Raw genomic sequence first — 18471 nt, 5'->3', positions numbered from 1 at the left:
GAGGCATCTGTTTTCCAGATCCAGGCACGCGTTACTGCCGACGATAGTTCAGACAATAAAATACCGGGATCACCTACATTTGTGTACCTGGTATTCCCAGAGGTGTACAGGTTTTAGAGTCTGTACAGTCCAGTTGTCCTTCTCGACCAGACAATCTTATTATTCCTTGACGAGATAATTTAACAGCCATTAAAAATGTGACAAACGCTCGATCAAAGTCTGTAGGCAAATTCTGTAAATAAAAGGTGGTCGAGAATGAAATCCGTGGGTATCTATCGACGCGACAATTAAATTATTCGAGCCCCGTCGATCGATTCAACCTATTTTGCTTGATAAAAACTTGCACCACGAGTATCCACCTTAACCCGGTGCGTAACCATCGCGAGCAAACGCGACGAGTCTAACGCAATGTCTCTTCTCACGATTCAGATAACACCGAGTCACTGCTCGAAACGAGGAAGCATCGTGAAGCAGAGCTCCATGAACGAGGAGCTGATGTACAAGGAGAGGCTAGAGGAGAAGGAAAGGGTACGACGGAACATAATGAAGCAAGCATCCCTGAACGAGGACCTGATCTACAAAGGAAACACGTTCGAGGCTCTCAGAGACTCCCTCTATTCCGGTAACGCGACTAGAAGGTTTCAGCTGTTGAAAAGTGGCCTTACGAACCGGATCAAACAGTCGACGACGACCATCGAGGTCTCGGGGCTGTCGCTCAAGAACGGGTTCGTGAAGATGTTCCAAGGTTGGAAATCGAGCGAGAATTCGGCCGCGTCGGACGAAGCGAACGACGAAGCGTCGAAAACGAAGGCCAACGAGAAGATTCAGCCAACGACGACCCTGAAGAGAGAAGTGGAGGGGATCGAGAGACGTCTGTCGCGGGAGGACGGTTCCGATTCGTCGAAGGACAGCAGTCTGCAGAGCGACACGAGCGTCGACTCCGAGGACAGTTTCGCGTCCGTGATCTACGTGCCAAAACAGGACGTACCGCCGTTGGCGGACATTATACCGGTGACCAGTGGCCACCAATTGGGCAGCACATCGGCCCCGCCCTCGCCGCGCATCAAACACCCGCCCGATATGTCCAACGCGAGGCTCAAGCTCATCTCCGTCTCGCCGTTGCTCAAACAGTTCCCGGCTACGAGCAAGTCCCTACCGCCGCCTAGTCCTCCCGGCCTATCTCCCCGTACCTTGAATCCGGTCTTCACCAGACCGTTCTTCGCTTCCGCGACCCCCGTCGCTACGCAACAACCTTTGCCCTTCGACGAGACGACGAAGAAAACGGACGTCTCGAGCAACGCTCACGAGTCACCGAATCCAGACTCGAAACTCGCCAGACGAGGCAGCGCGACCGAGATTTGCGTTAGAAATAGTTCCACGGAAGAGAAGAAACCCGGTCCGCAGACTGTACGCGCCTATCAACCCGCGATTGCGGAGACCGTGAACATCGAAGAGCCGAAAATCGTCGAGGACACCGCTCCGTTGTTACCGAGCGCGGAGGATATCGGTGACCCGTTGTCACGATCGGAGAAGTGCCACGAGACCGGCAAGGAGGACGACAGTCGTAAAGCGAGATTGAATCAGATCAAGGAGCTGCTGAAACAGAAACCAGGTTTCGCGACGCGTATCAAACCATCGTTTCCGTTGGTAAGACGAGCCTCGACCACGGCCAGCGGTCGTCTCGAGACCGTGACCAAAGTTCTGCCACGGTTGTTGTCTTTGGAGTTGTTCAATCCCGAAACGGACGATCTCGACAGCGACTCGAGCGGTGTGTCCTCGCCCGAATCGGTGGGCTCGGTGATCAGCGTAATCTCCGACGAGAGGTACGCAAAAAAGGAGAACACCAAGTCCGAGTGCACCGAATCGGAAGTGTTGGACAGCTCGGCGGAGAACGTGTCCGATCCTAGCGACACGACCGCCGACGAGTCCTCGGGGTACGTGGCCGACTCGAAGGAAGAAGACACCAAAGGTGACAGTACCTCGTCTCAGTCTTCGAGGCTGCTAGAGGCAGCTGCGAACGTTGCCAGCTCTCTGGAGGATGCTGTGGAGACAGCCATCCAGAAAACGCACAGTCGATCGTACCCGTTGCCGGTGACGCAACAACGAACCGTTGAAACGTCGCTGGTCGAGAAGAGCAAGTTCAGAACCAAACAGTCCAGTCTCAACGACAGCTACCACCAGTTGCCCGAAGTGGAGGATACCTGGAACGAGGAGTGTCGCAAACATCTGATAGACTTTACCGAGAAACTCAGCGAAAATCTGCTGCAGGACGTCGATCAGTGTTGCCAGAGACCGGAGATCGAGGCAAACAAAAACACCCAGAGAATCGTGGACGAGACGTTGCCGTCCAAGGTCTTGGACCTGGGTAAACGCAACGCGACACCGTACGAACAACTCAACGCGACCAAGCCCGTGAAGTCCAGCAAGTACAACGATCTGTCCAACACGATCGCTTGGCTGAGCAGCAACAGCAACGGTTTCCACGAGAACACCGAGAAGACGGCGGTGGTGGCATCGGAGATGGCCAATCAGAGCGAGATCGAGGACAAGACGATGCATCGGAGCACGTCCGAGGACATGATGGACTTCGTGATGGTCTCGAACAACGGTGAGTTCTTCAACGAGAAGGAGAACGCCTCAACGTTGGACAAACATTCCGCGAAGTCGTCGTATCTGAGGGCAACGAACTCGATAGAGTCGAGCGACATAGGTGAATCCATCGACAACACGATCAGTCTCAGCGACGGTAGCCACGGTGAATCGACCGGTAGGCTGTGCAGCAGCATGGTCTCGTTGTTGTCATCGAACAACGCCGAGTACCCGAGATCGTACGCCGAGAAACGCAGACTCCAGCTCCAGAGACGCTCGGCCTCCGAGGAGACACCGTCCAGGTATCCCGAGAACAGCAAACGCAGCACCGATTGTTTGGTCACCACCACGGCCAGCAACGACTCCCTGAGCGCCTCCTCGTCGCAGGAGTCGTTGCCGTCGGACCGTGGCGGCGGCGCGATCACCTACCATCAGTACTACCACGTGTTCAGGGAGGGCGAGCTCGACCAACTGATCAACAAATACGTGGAGAACCTGCACATCATATCGTCGTACTACGACCACGCGAGCTGGTGCATCGTCGCGGAGAAGGTGCAGGTCTGGACTATATGACTCGAGGCCCGCGCTCGAGACATGCGCGCGACAAGCTGCGCGTCGGTTTCTCGCGAGGCGTTGCGCGCGTTCCGCGGCCACGCCGCCAGGCAGATCACTTATCGGGGAAGTTAATCAGTTCGTGAAGCCGCTCCACTCGAGAACACGGCGGCGTTCCCTTTTGGATTACGTGCGGTGACTCCAAAGCTGTGGCCGTTTTTCTTTGCGTTTAGAACGTGTACGCGGCGCCCGATGGTACACATTGATACGGATGCGTTCGGTCGGTGTGTACATCTGCGTGCCTATCGAAACGGTACTCGAATCCGTTCTGGATTGTTGTTCGGTACAGATTGGGAGATATTGTTACCACCGTTCGCTGCGAATTTCTATTTCAATTTCAACGACGGGATAATTACGAGGATAGTTTTTAGTTTGTTTTTTAATTATTTTCTCTTAATTAGCATCGATCGTCGCATAGTGTGCGAGTATTCTTTGATGATAGAACCGTGCGATACTTATTCCGGTGCTCTTTGAGATACGCAACTGGGAATGTGAAACGTATAACGAAAGACGACAGTGTAACGAGAAATTAAATTATTATGGATTTATGACTCGTTGCATTGTCACTGTTCGTTGTATACTTCACGTTCTTGGTCGTGTATTCTGAAGAGGACCGGTACGTGGCCCAAACGAGGACAGAGGAAGAAACGTAGAGTGTATTCGTTCTGTACAGTTGTACCCTCCTATTGTCAAAGGGACAAATGGTTAAATCCCCTCTATTGCGTTTCACTCCTGAGGTTCTCGAAGCCCTGCACGAACTTAAACCTTGCGAATTTTCTGTCGTTGAGATCGGACCGAAATTAGTCTTCGTTGAATTTAACCAAAGTATTAGTTACATTTAGACGAGTGAATTACAATTGAATCTTTTACTCTAGGAGGACTCTTCGCTACAGTTTAACTCCTGCGATCGTCATGGACCCTCTTCTACCCATAAATCTTGCCAATCTTCCGTTCAGTTTAAATTACAAGCAATTACTGGCTGTCGACTATGAAGTTTTACTCGAAACCGATGAAACACTTTGTCCAAAGCGATCCAAGTGTTCGAACTTAGCAGGACTCCTCCGATCGTTTGTAATGTTACTTAGAAATTAGTAGAGCCGGTCGAAAATCTCCAGAAAGTCTCCCAGGTTTGAGTGAATCTAATCTGAATCTCGAAGTGGAACGAGCAGAGTCCCGTTGACTCTATCGAAAGCAGAGAGATCGATCGTGAATATTTCTTTTTTTTTTCTTCTCATTCGCTGCTTTAATATTCAAACCGAACTAACCGAGCATAACCATACTGTGAGTCTGCGCATTCCATTGCCACGAGTACATTCCACGTAACGTGATAATTATACGCCGACAACGATCCACACGAATTCTTTCGACGTAAATAAATCGGCTACCGTAAAATGTTACTTTTCTCGAGGTACCGAGTGCCACGTAAACCGAGGGACAACGCTCCGTCTCGCAAACTATCCAAGATCTCTAGCGTAAAATCGTATATCCATGACGTACACGCATATATCGGTGCATTCTGCTGAGTTGCAAACAATATATATGTATCATAGATAAAATAATAATAATAATAATAATAATAATTATAATAATAATAATAAATAATAATGTAATTCGCTGTGTACCAAAGAAGAGGTGCAGGAACGCGAACGCGCGAGTAGGCACTAGGGTCGATAGTTTAACGAATGAGATATACGGCGTGTAAATATGTAAAATAAAAAAATAAAAAAAACGTTTCCGACGTAAGCGCACATGATCGGCAAACAAAGGTATTCATCGATAAGCGACACTAAATAGAATAGAGATTTGTATCGTTCGTCTAAGCGCTTGACCAAAAATGTTTCTTCGTTTGATTGTTCGTTTGTTCGTTCAAATTTTGATTAAACTCCCCGGTTTGGAAATCCATTCTAGTCTCGAACGGTGATGATACGTCGCGTAGCCTTAGTTCAAGCGTTAGGTCCGTGGTTCCTAATCTTTTTCATCGTTGAACACCTATTACGATCATTCGTCCCGATCACCCAGGAACCTATCCGTGAAAATGCGTTCCGACGAAGCGAGCTGTAAGTCCCTCGTCTACTGCAAGTTCGAGAACGATTCGTATTCGTTCAATTCATTCGGGGCAGCTCGGAATCGTTTCCGTAGATCACTCCGTGTCACGTGGACAGGTATCCATCGATGAATTTCATCCCACGGTGGATCGGACGGGTCGTCACACTTTTCCTTTCTTCGTGAGAGAGTGAAGGAAACGATCGCGGCGGAACACTGTACTTTCTTTTTACGGTGCGATGTAAATATAAATTGACTCTCGTTCGACAAACCGTAGATAATTTACAGATGTAACGAAATGCTTCGATGGCGTTAATTCGTCGCGTCTCCAGCGGCGATGGACGGACTGAGGTCCGTGACGCGAAAAACGAAAACGACCCGCGATTAGAATGTAAGGACGCGTGGAACCGTTGTTCCAAAAATATAGCAGATGTTATTGCGCTATTACTACCACCGAACAGGTTTGAGGAAACGAGAACCGTACGTCGTGGAACGACCGATACCGGAGAGGCCGCGACACTTGTAACGAAACGTTCGATAAAAATTCGTACGGTGTTTGCGCACGGGACGAAGAAACCGAAAGATTCGTTCGATAACGAAGGATCGAAGACGCGAGGTACGATGCTTGCGCTCGAGCCTTCGTTTGCGAGTAATCGGTTCGCGGTGTCCGCGCGGATCGAGGAGGCGGAGCTAAGGGGCGCGAGGTAGCGCGGTGGGGGTAACGAAACGACGTAGTGGGAGGGCGCCTCGATGGTATTGGGCGTGGCTAGTGTATTCTATTCGTACTTCGGACGCTCTGGAGATCCTCTGATCGTTTCGAGCAGTATTTTTTTCTATTTACGTTACCGGCTCGTGAGTACTCGGAGTTCGTGGGATTCGAGCACGGGTGTATCGGAGTGAAATTTATTCTTTTATCTCGCAATTTGATTCGGTTCATTTACGAAAGCGTACTCGGAGGAGGAACGGTTCCAATGCCGGTAGAAACACCGTGTAATGTTACAGTTCGATGGGAAGGATGTTCGAAGATCTCGAAACGAAGACCATCGCGAAAGGGATTTTTTATCGGACGGTTATCGTGACAGTTTCGTCGAGGAGACTCCAACAGCGACCTTGAATTACCGAACGAAACGTAATTCTCATTGGACCAAAGTAAATAGTGTACGTCCGTAACTTCATCGACGTTGCAAACGAAAGTTCTCAATCGCGTGTGTTCGCGGCGAAAACGGAGGGGCGTAGAAAAGTCGTGATTATCGAGACACTTGTAATATCGCAATAACTATCGGACCATTCGACACGAGTATACCAAAAACCAGCAGAACGAGACGATTAACCCTTTATTTAGAATGTTAGAGAAAATCAAGTCGAATCATCGGTTAATTCTTTGCTTCTCAAGGGATTCTCAATGAAACACGACCTCACACGGGCAACAATCTTAGGCGATTCCTCGTTAGTCGAAAATTGTCAAAAACTTTATCTCCTCCTCCCCCCTCTCCAGATAGGAACTGCACAATGAACAATTAACAGACAAATAAAGGGTTAAAATAAGTAAAATAACTACGATCGAACTCTAATATCCATACGCGTTAAAACGGTACTGACTGCGAAAAATCTAATTAAAAGAAGCAAAAAAAAAAAAAGAATAATAATAATAATAATAGTAGTTTGCGAAGTTGTTGACTCAAATATCAAACCAATTTACACAAGCGTTTACGTAGAACCTAGCGAAATACGATCGCGCACGTACGAAAAGGATTAATATTTCTTCGAAGAAAAAATTTCATGGATCCAGTGATATTATACTTCATATGTTACGAACGAGCGTACTTTGCTACACTTTTTTTGTAAATATCTTACTGAGAATACAAAACCAATGTATATATATATAAATATATATGTGTGTGTAAACACACATACATATATCGGCAATCTATCACAGTTTCGTGAACGTTCGAACAAATTATCTTTGAAGAATGTTTTAAAAAAAAAGTTTTTAAATACACGTTGCGTTAAATTTTCTTTGCGTATCAACTGTAAGTTCAACATTTTTCTATTTTTTTTTTTTACCGAAAGTTTTCCAATCGAATTTTCTGATAATTTAATTGTACACTTTTCGAGACGTATCGAAAAGGATTCACTATGAAATTTGTTTTAATTGTTTGTTATTTCGTGGTGTTGTATGTTAATCGACTGTATCGACTCGATTTTACAGACTAAAATTGAAGCGATGTATCTTAACGTTTGGGTAAGAAGTGTCGTTACGAGAAGACGCGACGTTTATCGATGGTGGCGTTACAACAGAACAGTCGAACGAGTACGCAATCGATAAAATCTAAGTTCTACGTGATCAATAATTTCGATCGAAAGCCTAATAAATTTGTTGCTCACCAGTGTTTCTACGAACGTCCACGACCGAGCTGATTTTCGAACAGTCCTCTGACGCGTTCTTTTTTGTTCCTGTTCGATATAGTACCTTACACGCAAGCATTTCTGTACAGTTAATATGTACAACTCACGCTGATTCGCGTACAGAAACGGTTCATGAAAACGAGTAAACGGGCGTAAAAGTAAAAATACGTACACGAATCGAGATCGCCGTAATAAAATTATTGTAGGTAGTTAATATAGATTCGGGCATATGCGAATTTACAATTCGACTTACGACGAATTCGACCGATTGCGTTACGAAAACTTGTTGTACGTATTAATTTTCGAATCTATCGTAGTCTAACGACGTGTATAGTCTTCCTCGATGTAATTGTTTCAACCTTGTTTAACGTAAGATAAAATCACTAAGTTGCATCGAACAATTCGATCGAGATATATTCGCAGATGCCTACCGTAGATAAATACGACTTAAGATTTCCTATTCGTAACTCGTCAGCAAATTAAGGAACGAACAAAAAAGAATACGAAGAAAGCTGTTGGATTTTAACGCTGCATCTAGCGAAGGCTGTGCTCCACACGGCTTACATGTGTATATATTTTACGTGCATGTATGATATATCTTCATATATGCACACAAGTATGTACGTATGTACACGTAAGAACAAATGCATACAAAACGTACATAATGCACAGATACACACCGTGTATAAGGTCTAATAATCCCACACCTATATAGCGAATATTTAAGAAGAAAAAAAAAGAATTGTCCTTCGCGCATATTTATTCCCCCTCCATCCGAGAAGCATATAATTATTGCGGTAATAACACGAGATTCAGTGTCGCGTACAACTTTCTATTATATCGTAGCATATCGCACGTAATTATAACAAGTGCGTCAGGTTCGTTTTGCAAACTTTTAGCGGGAAGTGTGAAACGAGGAGTGAATCTTATTGGATGATAATTCAATTATAAATCGTATCTAGTATTATATTATTTCACTCGAATTTGTTACAAATGGTTTTAATGTTAATTGTAAATGTTGTAAATATTTTCGATTTAATTTCGGTGTAAGAGGTGGCGATATTTCGGAAAAAAATTATTGAGGTTAAGATGAGGTTAACATGAAAATGTCCCGTCTCAAAGTTTTCATAGCGACTCTGATAAATATGCATATACAATTGTATTCGGTGAGGAAGATTACCATAGAAGTGGTGCTATTTATGAAACATCAGCGATTTTAGGTACCATTGAAGAACCACAGTTGTAAACGTACTCGAAGCAGATTAATATTTCCATTCTGTTCCTTCGTGACCGTTAATTTCCGTTCGACTGCACAAATATCAGGGTAATAAATTCGTTACGTGAACAATTTGCGAATGAACAAAAAAGTCGAGAATACAATAACTGAAAAGAATTTCTTCATCCTTCCGCATGATTCAATGTATAATCGCTTGCGAGAATAGTTTCTCCCGCCAACAATTAACGACCGTTGATCAACAAGCATTGTAACTCGTACAGTTCGTTTCACTATAAGCGAAACAAATCCATCCCCGATATTATAAAATTGGAAATACTTTATTTTACGTAGTATTTATTACTATCATCTATACTATTAATACCGATTACTATCCGGTACATTACAATACTTCGTGTAATTATCGGAGTATCGAATACGCGCGAATTTTCAATCGCGTTTAATTTTAAGTGAACACGACGAGGGGGCGCTACAAGATATCTCCTCGATATAACGATTCTAGCTTGGGTACGTTGTGCTTGGGCGGTACCTCTGAGATGTTTAAAAGATATTGACAATATATATACATGTGATTGACAGAAGGTCCCATCACAGTTTTGTAAACTACATCGTATTTCTATAGGATTTACCATTCGAGGAACGAAGAAAGGACGAAAGAGCACGTGATTATAATTACAGTGTGTAGTGAACGATACGCAACCATCGTACAGTGACAGAGCAAATAAAAGAATGAGAACGGCAAACCAGCACTTTTAACAGTAATTTCGTTGATACTCTCTAAATATAATTAAGATAGAATAGTAATTTATCGTAGTCTGGTTTGTCAGATCATAATAAACGATTTGTAAAACAATATGTCGATTACTTCAGAGGGTCGCGTGCACTTATCGTTTTCTTCGTTTCTCCGCTTTAGTATTATCGTATAAAACAACAAAATTTGTTCGTTTTTCCTTTCGTTATTTTTGTCTCACTTTTCCTATATCTCTCTCCATAATACCGTACTAGCGGTTCTGTGCATAGATACGTTTATTCGAACTTTTCATAACAATACCGAATTATCGATTCAATGCACTTCGATCGATTAATTGAAACCGTTCGTATTCATTTTGAACGTCTACTAGGCCATGTTTAAAACCCGACCAGACTTCTATTTTATACCTGTATTTCACGGTCAGGATATTAGAATGATTATCCACTGCGCATTATTATGTATATGTACATTTTGTTTAATAGAGATAATATTTCATATTTCTCACAGAATTATTAATTGCTTTACCTTATAGCGACCTATTTTGCTTTACAGAATGAAATCGATTTTAAGATCAACTGCTTTCCAGCTTATAAATCAGACTATTATACCACCTTTAATAATTCACTTGATCCTTTGTATAATTTCTTTACTTACTCGTTTTTCTATTTGTCTTGATTATAATTTAAAGGTAAGTTAAAATGGTTTGCAATTACATATACATAGTAACAAAATTTGAATCATTAAGGTATTAAAAGTCAAATAAATGAAATTTTTGTGTGTTTATGTTTTATTTACTGAACCAATTAAATTTAGACACTCTCGACTGTTATCAATAACTTTTATAAACAAGCAATTTATGTACGTTATCTATTAGATGTTTCATTAAGTTGAATTATCCAATTATGGCAATCTCATTTTACTGCATTTCAATTGATAATCCCCTTAATACATAACAAGATGATTTGCTGCAGTTACAACAAACTTTCATTGATACAATTGATATTTCTGAATTTAAAAATTATTGTTCTTAATTTTGTAATTGCAGAAAGTATTGTGCAAGGCATTAAAATTTTAAGTTCTAGTAAAAACTGTAAACTTATTATTTATGGCGTTTATATCCCTACTTTTCATGTACCAGATGTTATACAATTAATTGTTTTGTTTATAAAAATCATTAGACTGTTTCTTATACATTTTTAGGAGTGTACAATACGTGCTAAAAAAATAAAAGCATATGTACATATACGCTCACATATATGTAAGCTATAAAGTTTACAAGTAAAATTATGTACATATAATTATCAAAATACAGTAAGTATTTGTTACAATGTATTCAATGAGCACTTCAGTGTGTATAAATTCCCTTGTGTAAAAAAATGTTCACTGGGTCATTAAAATACACTGAATCTCCCTGTAATTGTAGGATTGCTTCATTTTTATAAAAAAGTAACATTGATTAATAAATACTTAAGGCAATATAGATACCTTCACTTATTAATATTTTGCGAAGTCACAAGGAATCGTTTTAAATCATTTTCGAACTAATATCATCGTTTTTGTATATTACAAGTGGTATGCCTAAGTGAATGAATTAAGGAACAAATGTTATAATAAAATATCTATATCTCTAACTAATGCTGCAGAGCGTATAAAATCAAATATGCTTACAAAATCAATGCTTTTTTTTTTACATACTTTACACATCTTTCAACTATGACACTTTATGCATTTTTATTCGCGTCGTAAATTTTCAAGTCTAGCTTGCAAATCAGCATCTGCATCTGCAAGATTTCCACCATCATCGTTTCCTGCAGCAGTTGCAACTGGCTGTTTTGAACCTGCTACACTTAACGAACCAGATGCTTGTGGTAAACCAGACAATTGATCTGTCAATTGTAGACCTAGTTCGTCCAGAACTTGTGACACAATGGCATCACTAAACAAACAAAATAAATGTTATTAAATTGACCAATAATCTTATGTTTATTTTTCAGATGACAACTATTTTAAGTCAGTTGTCATAATTACCTTTCTTCTTCGTCATCCTCATCTTCCATTGCATCATCTATAGCATCATTCATAATTTCTTCTTTCATATCCATTATTTCTGATTGCTTCTCAAATTCTTGCAATATTTTTTGTATTTGAGGAAGATTCAATTGCCTATAAAATGAGTAGCATTTATGTATTGTGGACAATAGGATCTATATTAAATGCTATGATATCACACATTGCAAATTTCATATTATAATTGTAAACAAAAGGATATATTCTCACTTGTTCATATTCTGCATTGCTTTTGTGACACCTTTCATTGCTTGTGCCATTGTATTTTGTGAACGTAGTGTTTGAATTTTTAGAGAAACTGCTTGGATGTTTGCTTTCATTAACATAAATTTCTTTACATAACGTCTAGTCCTCACAAGATCTTTAGCCATAATTTTCACAGCATCCTATCACACAATTAACAATAATTAACAATAGGTGTTTGATAATAGAAGTAACACATTAAATGGAATAAAGTTATATTACCATTTGCCCATCCTTGGCAAGCTTCTTTATATCTGCAATAATTTTCTTTTCTTGCTGTTCCATTCTCATTTTTTCTCTGTCAAGATCCCGCATTGCCTTATTTAAAGCCCTCTGATTCTTTCTGAGCATTTCTTCAGGAGTAATCCGCTTTCCAAATAACCACTCCATGGTTGCAAGTGACAGTATTTACTTATACCAATTAATATAAACAAAGAAATTGTCACGAAATTAGCTATGAATAAAGATTTCTTGGTTATACATCAAAGAAATTATGAGTGAATGTAAGAAAATATAATTTTCATAGACTAACACTTTAATGAATTTCATAATTTACAAACTTTTATTTTATTAGAATGAATATACTTATAATATGAACGAAATACCTGAATTATTAAAACACTATCTTGAATTGTTAAATTTTGATAGGTTACAATTTTATCTGGACAGTATAAATTGATTATTCGTAGTTGACAAGTCGATGAGTCACAACCTCGAATGGGCCCGTACTGATTAAAAATGCTATTGTATATAAGTACACATTGCAAATAATTTCAACATTTTAAACTTTTTTAGAATGAGAAAAACATTATAATGAAAATCGTATCATCGATGTATATTACGTCTTAACTCGAAACAATACTATCAAATTCGAAAGAGACAAGTAAACTATCTACATTATACTGCAATTTACGTACACATTTGGCTATAGTCAATGTCAATTTGACATATATTGTAAAGAAATCGAAATTGTGATATCGCCTAAAAAATCGTACTAGTAATATTCACAGCATTAATTTCATTCAAATATTTGATTTTCATTGAAAGTATCGATAATTAAAAATGCAATTTATTACACTGACTGATCGTATTAGTAGAACTTTTCATGATTTTTGTTCAATACTTGCACTATATTGATAAACTCACCTTTTTAAAGAAGCTAGTATGGAATGAGCAAGCTCTAATTTTGTAGAAAAATTCTAACAATTAACGAAGTGGATCATGTATAGAATTCTAAACTTGTTGCAGACGGTTGGCAACTTCAGTTTACATCATGTCAAAAAATACGAGGTTGGTTTCATTGTTGTCACATCAATCAGGCTTAAAATAAAGTGTGTACACCCGGTGTGCTATGGGAACGTGTGTGTCTCAATAGTGAAGGCTTAAGGAGTTGTTTTGACATATTCCATAATAAATATTAGTAATTTATTATCAAAATAAATATATCATTAAGGAATTCTATAAAAATGAAGACGGCTTTAATGGTGGCTGAAAAGCCATCTCTGGCAGCATCACTTGCAAATATTTTAAGTAATGGTCGCTGTACCTCTAGAAAAGGTAGGTTAAGTTTGATTAATAATGAAGATTAATAATGATATATTGTTTTTTTTTTGTTTCCGTGTGACTTTTTACATAGTTTAAAATTTTAAACTTTAAAAATTAGTATTGTCCACAAAAATTATATATGAATTTCAGGATTAAATGGATCTTCTTCGGTGCATGAATGGATAGGTCAATTCAAGTCAGAAACAGTGAACTATAAAATGACCTCTGTCTGTGGTCATGTAATGACATTAGATTTTGTAGGCAAATATAATAATTGGGATAAAGTCGATCCTGTAAGAAAAAAATACATTTAATTAGACGAAATTTGATCCTTTGTATATTTGCATTAACTGTTTCTTGTCATGTTTAAGGCAGAGTTATTTTCATGTCCAACTGAAAAGAAAGAAGGAGTTCCAAAATTAAAAATCCTACATTTCCTTGCTAAAGAAGGTGCTCATTGTGATTATTTAATATTATGGTTAGATTGTGACAAAGAAGGTGAAAATATTTGTTTTGAAGTTATAAATGCGGTGCAGCAAGGAATGAGTAGGAGACTAAGTCCAAATGTAGGTTTTTTTTTTGTAGTAATTTCAGTTTATAATTTTTTTTATATGTATTTTTGTAAATTTTACATCTGTTATAGGATATTTGGAGAGCAAGATTTTCTGCTATCACAGAGAAGGATATTAAATCTGCATTGGCAAATTTGGTAAAGCCAAATGAAAATGAAGCCAAGAGTGTTGATGCTCGACAAGAGTTGGACTTACGAATTGGTTGTGCTTTTACAAGGTTTCAGACAAAATTTTTTCAGGTAGAACTACAGTAAAATAACTATTTCAATTCTTTTGTATAAAACATTTCATGTGCATCTTTTACACTAGGGAAAGTATGGAGATTTAGATGTAACTCTCATTTCTTACGGCCCATGCCAAACACCAACATTAGGTTTTTGTGTGCAAAGGCATGATGAAATTCAAACATTCAAGCCAGATGCATATTGGATTCTACAGGTATAGTCTGTCTATAGTGAAATAACTACATCTTTGTATATAGCAAAGTATAATTTTTTTAAAATAACTCAAATATACAGTATAAAGAAGGAAATAAACTCAAATCCATTCAAGGTTACAATTAAATCTTCCGATGGTCAAGATATTGTCTTAAGTTGGAGTCGTGTACGTTCATTTGACAAGGAAGTTGCAAACATGTTTTTAAGCCATGTTAAAGAATATGACCAAGCAATGTAAGTATTAAACATTATAAGAATATGATTGTTGGTGCGATGACCAAATATTTTTAATACTTGATATATTAAATGATATAGCAATATAAGCGTGGAAAGCACAGAAAAAACAAAGTCGCGACCTATAGCACTTAACACTGTAGAATTGATGAGAGTAGCAAGTGCAGGTTTAGGAATAGGTCCACATCATGCTATGCAAATTGCAGAACGTCTCTATACTCAAGGATATATAAGTTATCCTCGAACTGAAACAACTTTATATCCAGAGAATTTTGATTTATTGTAAGTCAAATAAAACTTCATTAATTGCAAACAAATTTTTATAATTTTCTTAAGACACGAGAATATTTATATTTATTTTATAGTGCAGCATTAAAGCAACAGCAAAATAGTCCTGATTGGGGGGAACATGTTCGTAAGATATTAGCGACTGGTATTAATAGGCCAAAGAAAGGAGTTAATGTGGGAGATCATCCTCCTATTACTCCAATGAAACATGCTACACCAAATGAACTCGATGGCGATTCATGGAGATTGTACGATTACATTACACGACATTTTATTGCTACCGTAAATATTGCTAGTTTAGTACGTTGTTCATTCTTTTGAATTTGGGAAAATTAAATACTTTATATCTTGCAGTTGGCTCAAGATTGCAAATATTTAAGTACAACGGCCAAATTTGAAATAGGAATGGAAATTTTTACTGCAAACGGTCACACTTTATTGGATCCTGGGTATATTAATATTCTTACTTGGCAAGCTTTTGGAAGTAACGATACATTGCCTAGATTCACACCTGGTGAAAGGGTTAATATACAAGAGGTACATAATATACAATATTGATTTTAATTACTTAAAAAACAGATACATTAATTTGTAACTACTTTCACAATTTTTGGTAGACAAAACTGCTTGAATGCTATACCCAACCCCCAGATTACTTGACAGAAGCTGAATTAATATCTCTCATGGAGAAGCATGGTATTGGAACAGATGCTTCTATACCAGTACATATAAATAATATATGTACGCGCAATTATGTCAATGTTACAACTGGTAGGAAATTAGTTCCTACTTCACTAGGAATTGTGTTAGTCCATGGTTATCAAAAGGTATATACGTGTTTTGCATGTGAAAATAAAAATTAATTACATGTTAATTTTGTACTTACATCAGATAGATCCTGAGATGGTTTTACCTACAATGAGGTCTGCAGTGGAGGAGCAGTTAAATTTAATAGCTTTAGGACGAGCAGATTATCATGCCGTGTTACAGCACACAGTAGAAATTTTCAAGCAAAAGTTTCATTATTTTGTCGAAAGCATAGAAGCAATGGACCAATTGTTTGAAGTTTCATTCTCTCCTCTTTCTGCATCGGGAAAATCACATTCCAGGTAAGAAAAAAAATGAAATGCGTTATTATAGGATGCCATCATGCTATATGGTGTTTTTGACAATATTGCTTTATATTCAGGTGTGGAAAATGTCGACGTTATATGAAGTACATACAAACAAAACCGTCAAGGATGCATTGTGCTCATTGCAACGAAACATACAAGCTTCCACAAAATGGCAACATCCGAATTTATAAAGAACTGAAATGTCCATTGGACGATTTCGAATTACTTTCGTGGTCTACAGGAGCACAAGGGAAAAGTTACACGTTTTGTCCATATTGCTTCAATAATTTACCATTTAGGTAATTATTTTCTTATTATAATATTTAAAATTCATGCTATTTAATTCTAATTTTTCATAAAAATTAATGCTTCCATGATGAATTCAGAGATATGAAGAAAGGAATGAGTGGTTGTAATTCATGCACGCATCCAACATGTCGTCACGGTATGAATTCAAATGGTTTATCAAGTTGCCTTGAATGCGATTCGGGTATACTTGTGCTTGATCCTTCAGCTGCGCCCAAATGGAAACTTGGCTGTAATCGTTGCGACGTTATTATTCATTTATTCGAAAATGCTCACAAAGTAGTGGTCGACACCGAAGTGTGCGACTGTGGAGCGCAGTTAGTAACGGTTGAATATAAGCAGGTAAAGTAATAAATTTTAAATGTTACATTATAGAGGACAAACTATTTATACTCAAGGTAATTTTACTGTAATAGAAGTAGAATTAATAGATCTCTTATGTTTCCTATATTTCAAATACTTTTGAGAAGTGATTAAGATTTGCACGAATGATATCACGACGTTTTTAATATTAAAAATGGAATTTTTTTATAATTACAGGATAAAAGTAAACTTCCTAACGAAGCAACAGAGATGACTGGTTGCATATTTTGTACGCCAGCTTTCTCGCCTCTCGTAGAGAAACATCGTGCTGTCGCCTCGAAACCGGTTACGACTCGTAGTCGTGGTCATGCAAAAGGTCGTAGTCGGGGTAAACCTCGACCATCGAAAAATAAGATGGCTCAATTGGCGGCATATTTTGTATAATAATAATTTGTAAATGGAGTCCGTGGATGTAATCATTCCCTGATCACACTTTGACGCATTCGCCAGAACGATTGCACAATCTGGAAAATAAATTTAAGTATTAAAATTAAATATTGCTTGTGGGGTAAATAAAATTTAATAATTTGTTTAAGTAGATTCAAACAATCCCTTAACTATTGAATACTTATTCAAAACGTTTTTAACCATACTTTTTGATCATCTTCAGTGGTACAAAATATCTACAAAATAATTGTATTGAGTTAAATTTGAATATATTCACTATCTCGTCGTCTCATATAATATCGATTTTTCTAAATTATTTTTAACAAACGAGTATGTATGTTCTTAATACATTTACTCAAATCAAAGAAATGAGACAATTTTCGTAGTAATAAATATTCTACCTTCTTTTTTAAATACTATGCATCACTGACCCTACGTATAAATATAAACGTAAATTTATGTTTTTTAGTTTTAAAAGGCCGCTCAAACCAACTGGATTGACAATATTTATTGTACATTCAGTAGACTCCCGAATCAAACAGTCTTAATCCACGCGTGGATCAGTGGACAGTCAATGTGTTAATTGTGTACTGTTCGTAACCGAAACAAATAAGTTACGATTTACATTTTAACTTAGAAATTTATTGTGTCATAGAAACAGTATTACGTTGGGAAATGTACATACAATACAAATTTGTAAGATTAACTGTGTGATTTATAAACAAAAATTCAATATAACCAAATTATCCAAATTTATTGAAAATTTTAATCACTCGTAGTTGAAAAACACAATGCACATTATCATGTGATGTAACGAACTGTCGAAAGATAGGAATTACCGATTGTTATCGATAAATGTTTTAGTGTGCATCCTAGAGAGGGCACACTATGCCACCTTTTGTAAAATTTCAATAAACTAGTTTCTAATACTTAAAGATAAAATGTTATTTGAATACACAACGAACAATCTAAGTTTTAGGTATATTCTAAAAAATACGATTTGAATTTCGATATTCTGTTAAATTAATCGAGGTTTTTAATACATTTGAATATATGAACTGTTATATTTCTATTCTTAACATATTGATTGTCAATATTTGATTACTTAAATTTTTACATATTCGTCATTATCTCAATTACGATAACAGTGGTTAAACATCGTACATGTTATCTTATCTGATGATAATCATCTCTCTAACTTTATCTCGACAGAATACAAGTTTCGCCCGTTGGATAACGACAAGTGGTCAAAGTATCAAATAAAACGTTAAGAATAATG

General features: G+C 38.2%; 3 protein-coding genes across 8 annotated transcripts in view; 2 read left to right on the top strand and 1 right to left on the bottom strand.

Annotated features, from left to right (window-relative positions):
- The window catches only part of Fid (class I SAM-dependent methyltransferase fire dancer), a 63445-nt gene extending 53137 nt beyond the window's left edge, over positions 1-10308 (top strand). For both annotated transcript variants that reach the window (XM_076306968.1, XM_076306969.1), the window contains exon 8: positions 430-10308. In XM_076306968.1, the coding sequence (XP_076163083.1) occupies positions 430-3162 (2733 nt within the window). In that variant the 3' untranslated portion in view covers positions 3163-10308. The remainder of the gene's footprint in view (positions 1-429) is intronic.
- A 91-nt stretch (positions 10309-10399) lies between these two features.
- On the bottom strand, positions 10400-13244 carry Vps2 (vacuolar protein sorting 2). Of its 3 annotated transcripts, none has more exons than XM_076307014.1 (5): positions 13092-13244; positions 12168-12399; positions 11913-12088; positions 11664-11798; positions 10400-11571 (listed from the first exon to the last, which is right to left on the bottom strand). In XM_076307014.1, the coding sequence occupies exons 2-5, from the start codon at positions 12333-12335 to the stop codon at positions 11367-11369; spliced, it is 684 nt and encodes a 227-aa protein (XP_076163129.1). In that variant the 5' UTR covers positions 12336-12399; positions 13092-13244; the 3' UTR covers positions 10400-11366. The 3 variants fall into 3 exon arrangements, with proteins under 3 accessions (XP_076163129.1, XP_076163130.1, XP_076163128.1); XM_076307015.1 differs by having other exon boundaries at positions 12168-12356; positions 13092-13231; XM_076307013.1 differs by lacking the exon at positions 13092-13244 and adding an exon at positions 12551-12841.
- Top3beta (DNA topoisomerase 3-beta) lies at positions 12964-18142 on the top strand. 3 transcript variants are annotated; one of them, XR_012991438.1, is made up of 15 exons: positions 12964-13502; positions 13641-13783; positions 13862-14056; positions 14134-14301; positions 14372-14500; positions 14615-14733; positions 14815-15015; positions 15099-15303; positions 15376-15558; positions 15639-15848; positions 15913-16130; positions 16211-16435; positions 16523-16784; positions 16983-17313; positions 17662-18141. XR_012991438.1 is itself a non-coding variant. In XM_076306979.1 (14 exons), exons 1-14 carry the CDS (start codon positions 13412-13414, stop codon positions 17187-17189), a joined length of 2556 nt encoding a protein of 851 aa, XP_076163094.1. In that variant the 5' UTR covers positions 12964-13411; the 3' UTR covers positions 17190-18142. The 3 variants fall into 3 exon arrangements, 2 of the variants coding, with proteins under 2 accessions (XP_076163094.1, XP_076163095.1); XM_076306979.1 differs by having other exon boundaries at positions 16983-18142; XM_076306980.1 differs by lacking the exon at positions 12964-13502 and having other exon boundaries at positions 13653-13783; positions 13866-14056; positions 16983-18141.
- The last annotated feature ends 329 nt before the right edge of the window (positions 18143-18471 follow it).

Source organism: Ptiloglossa arizonensis, chromosome 3, assembly GCF_051014685.1.
Source record: "Ptiloglossa arizonensis isolate GNS036 chromosome 3, iyPtiAriz1_principal, whole genome shotgun sequence".
Taxonomy (NCBI): domain Eukaryota; kingdom Metazoa; phylum Arthropoda; class Insecta; order Hymenoptera; family Colletidae; genus Ptiloglossa; species Ptiloglossa arizonensis.
Note: the sequence above shows the minus strand (reverse complement) of the source record. Positions and strands in the feature narration are given on the sequence as shown.

What these genes read in the sequence shown, in the direction of transcription:
- Vps2 (XM_076307014.1), bottom strand. Translation starts at nt 12,335, where the DNA reads ATGGAGTGGTTATTTGGAAAGCGGATTACTCCTGAAGAAATGCTCAGA. An exon ending in GCAATGCAGAATATGAACAA is followed by an intron (nt 11,799 to 11,912) that starts GTGAGAATATAT and finishes CTCATTTTATAG; the next exon opens with GCAATTGAATCTTCCTCAAA. An exon ending in GAGGATGACGAAGAAGAAAG is followed by an intron (nt 11,572 to 11,663) that starts GTAATTATGACA and finishes TTGTTTGTTTAG; the next exon opens with TGATGCCATTGTGTCACAAG.
- Top3beta (XM_076306979.1), top strand. Translation starts at nt 13,412, where the DNA reads ATGAAGACGGCTTTAATGGTGGCTGAAAAGCCATCTCTGGCAGCATCA. An exon ending in AAAGAATATGACCAAGCAAT is followed by an intron (nt 14,734 to 14,814) that starts GTAAGTATTAAA and finishes TAAATGATATAG; the next exon opens with CAATATAAGCGTGGAAAGCA. An exon ending in CCAGAGAATTTTGATTTATT is followed by an intron (nt 15,016 to 15,098) that starts GTAAGTCAAATA and finishes TTTATTTTATAG; the next exon opens with TGCAGCATTAAAGCAACAGC.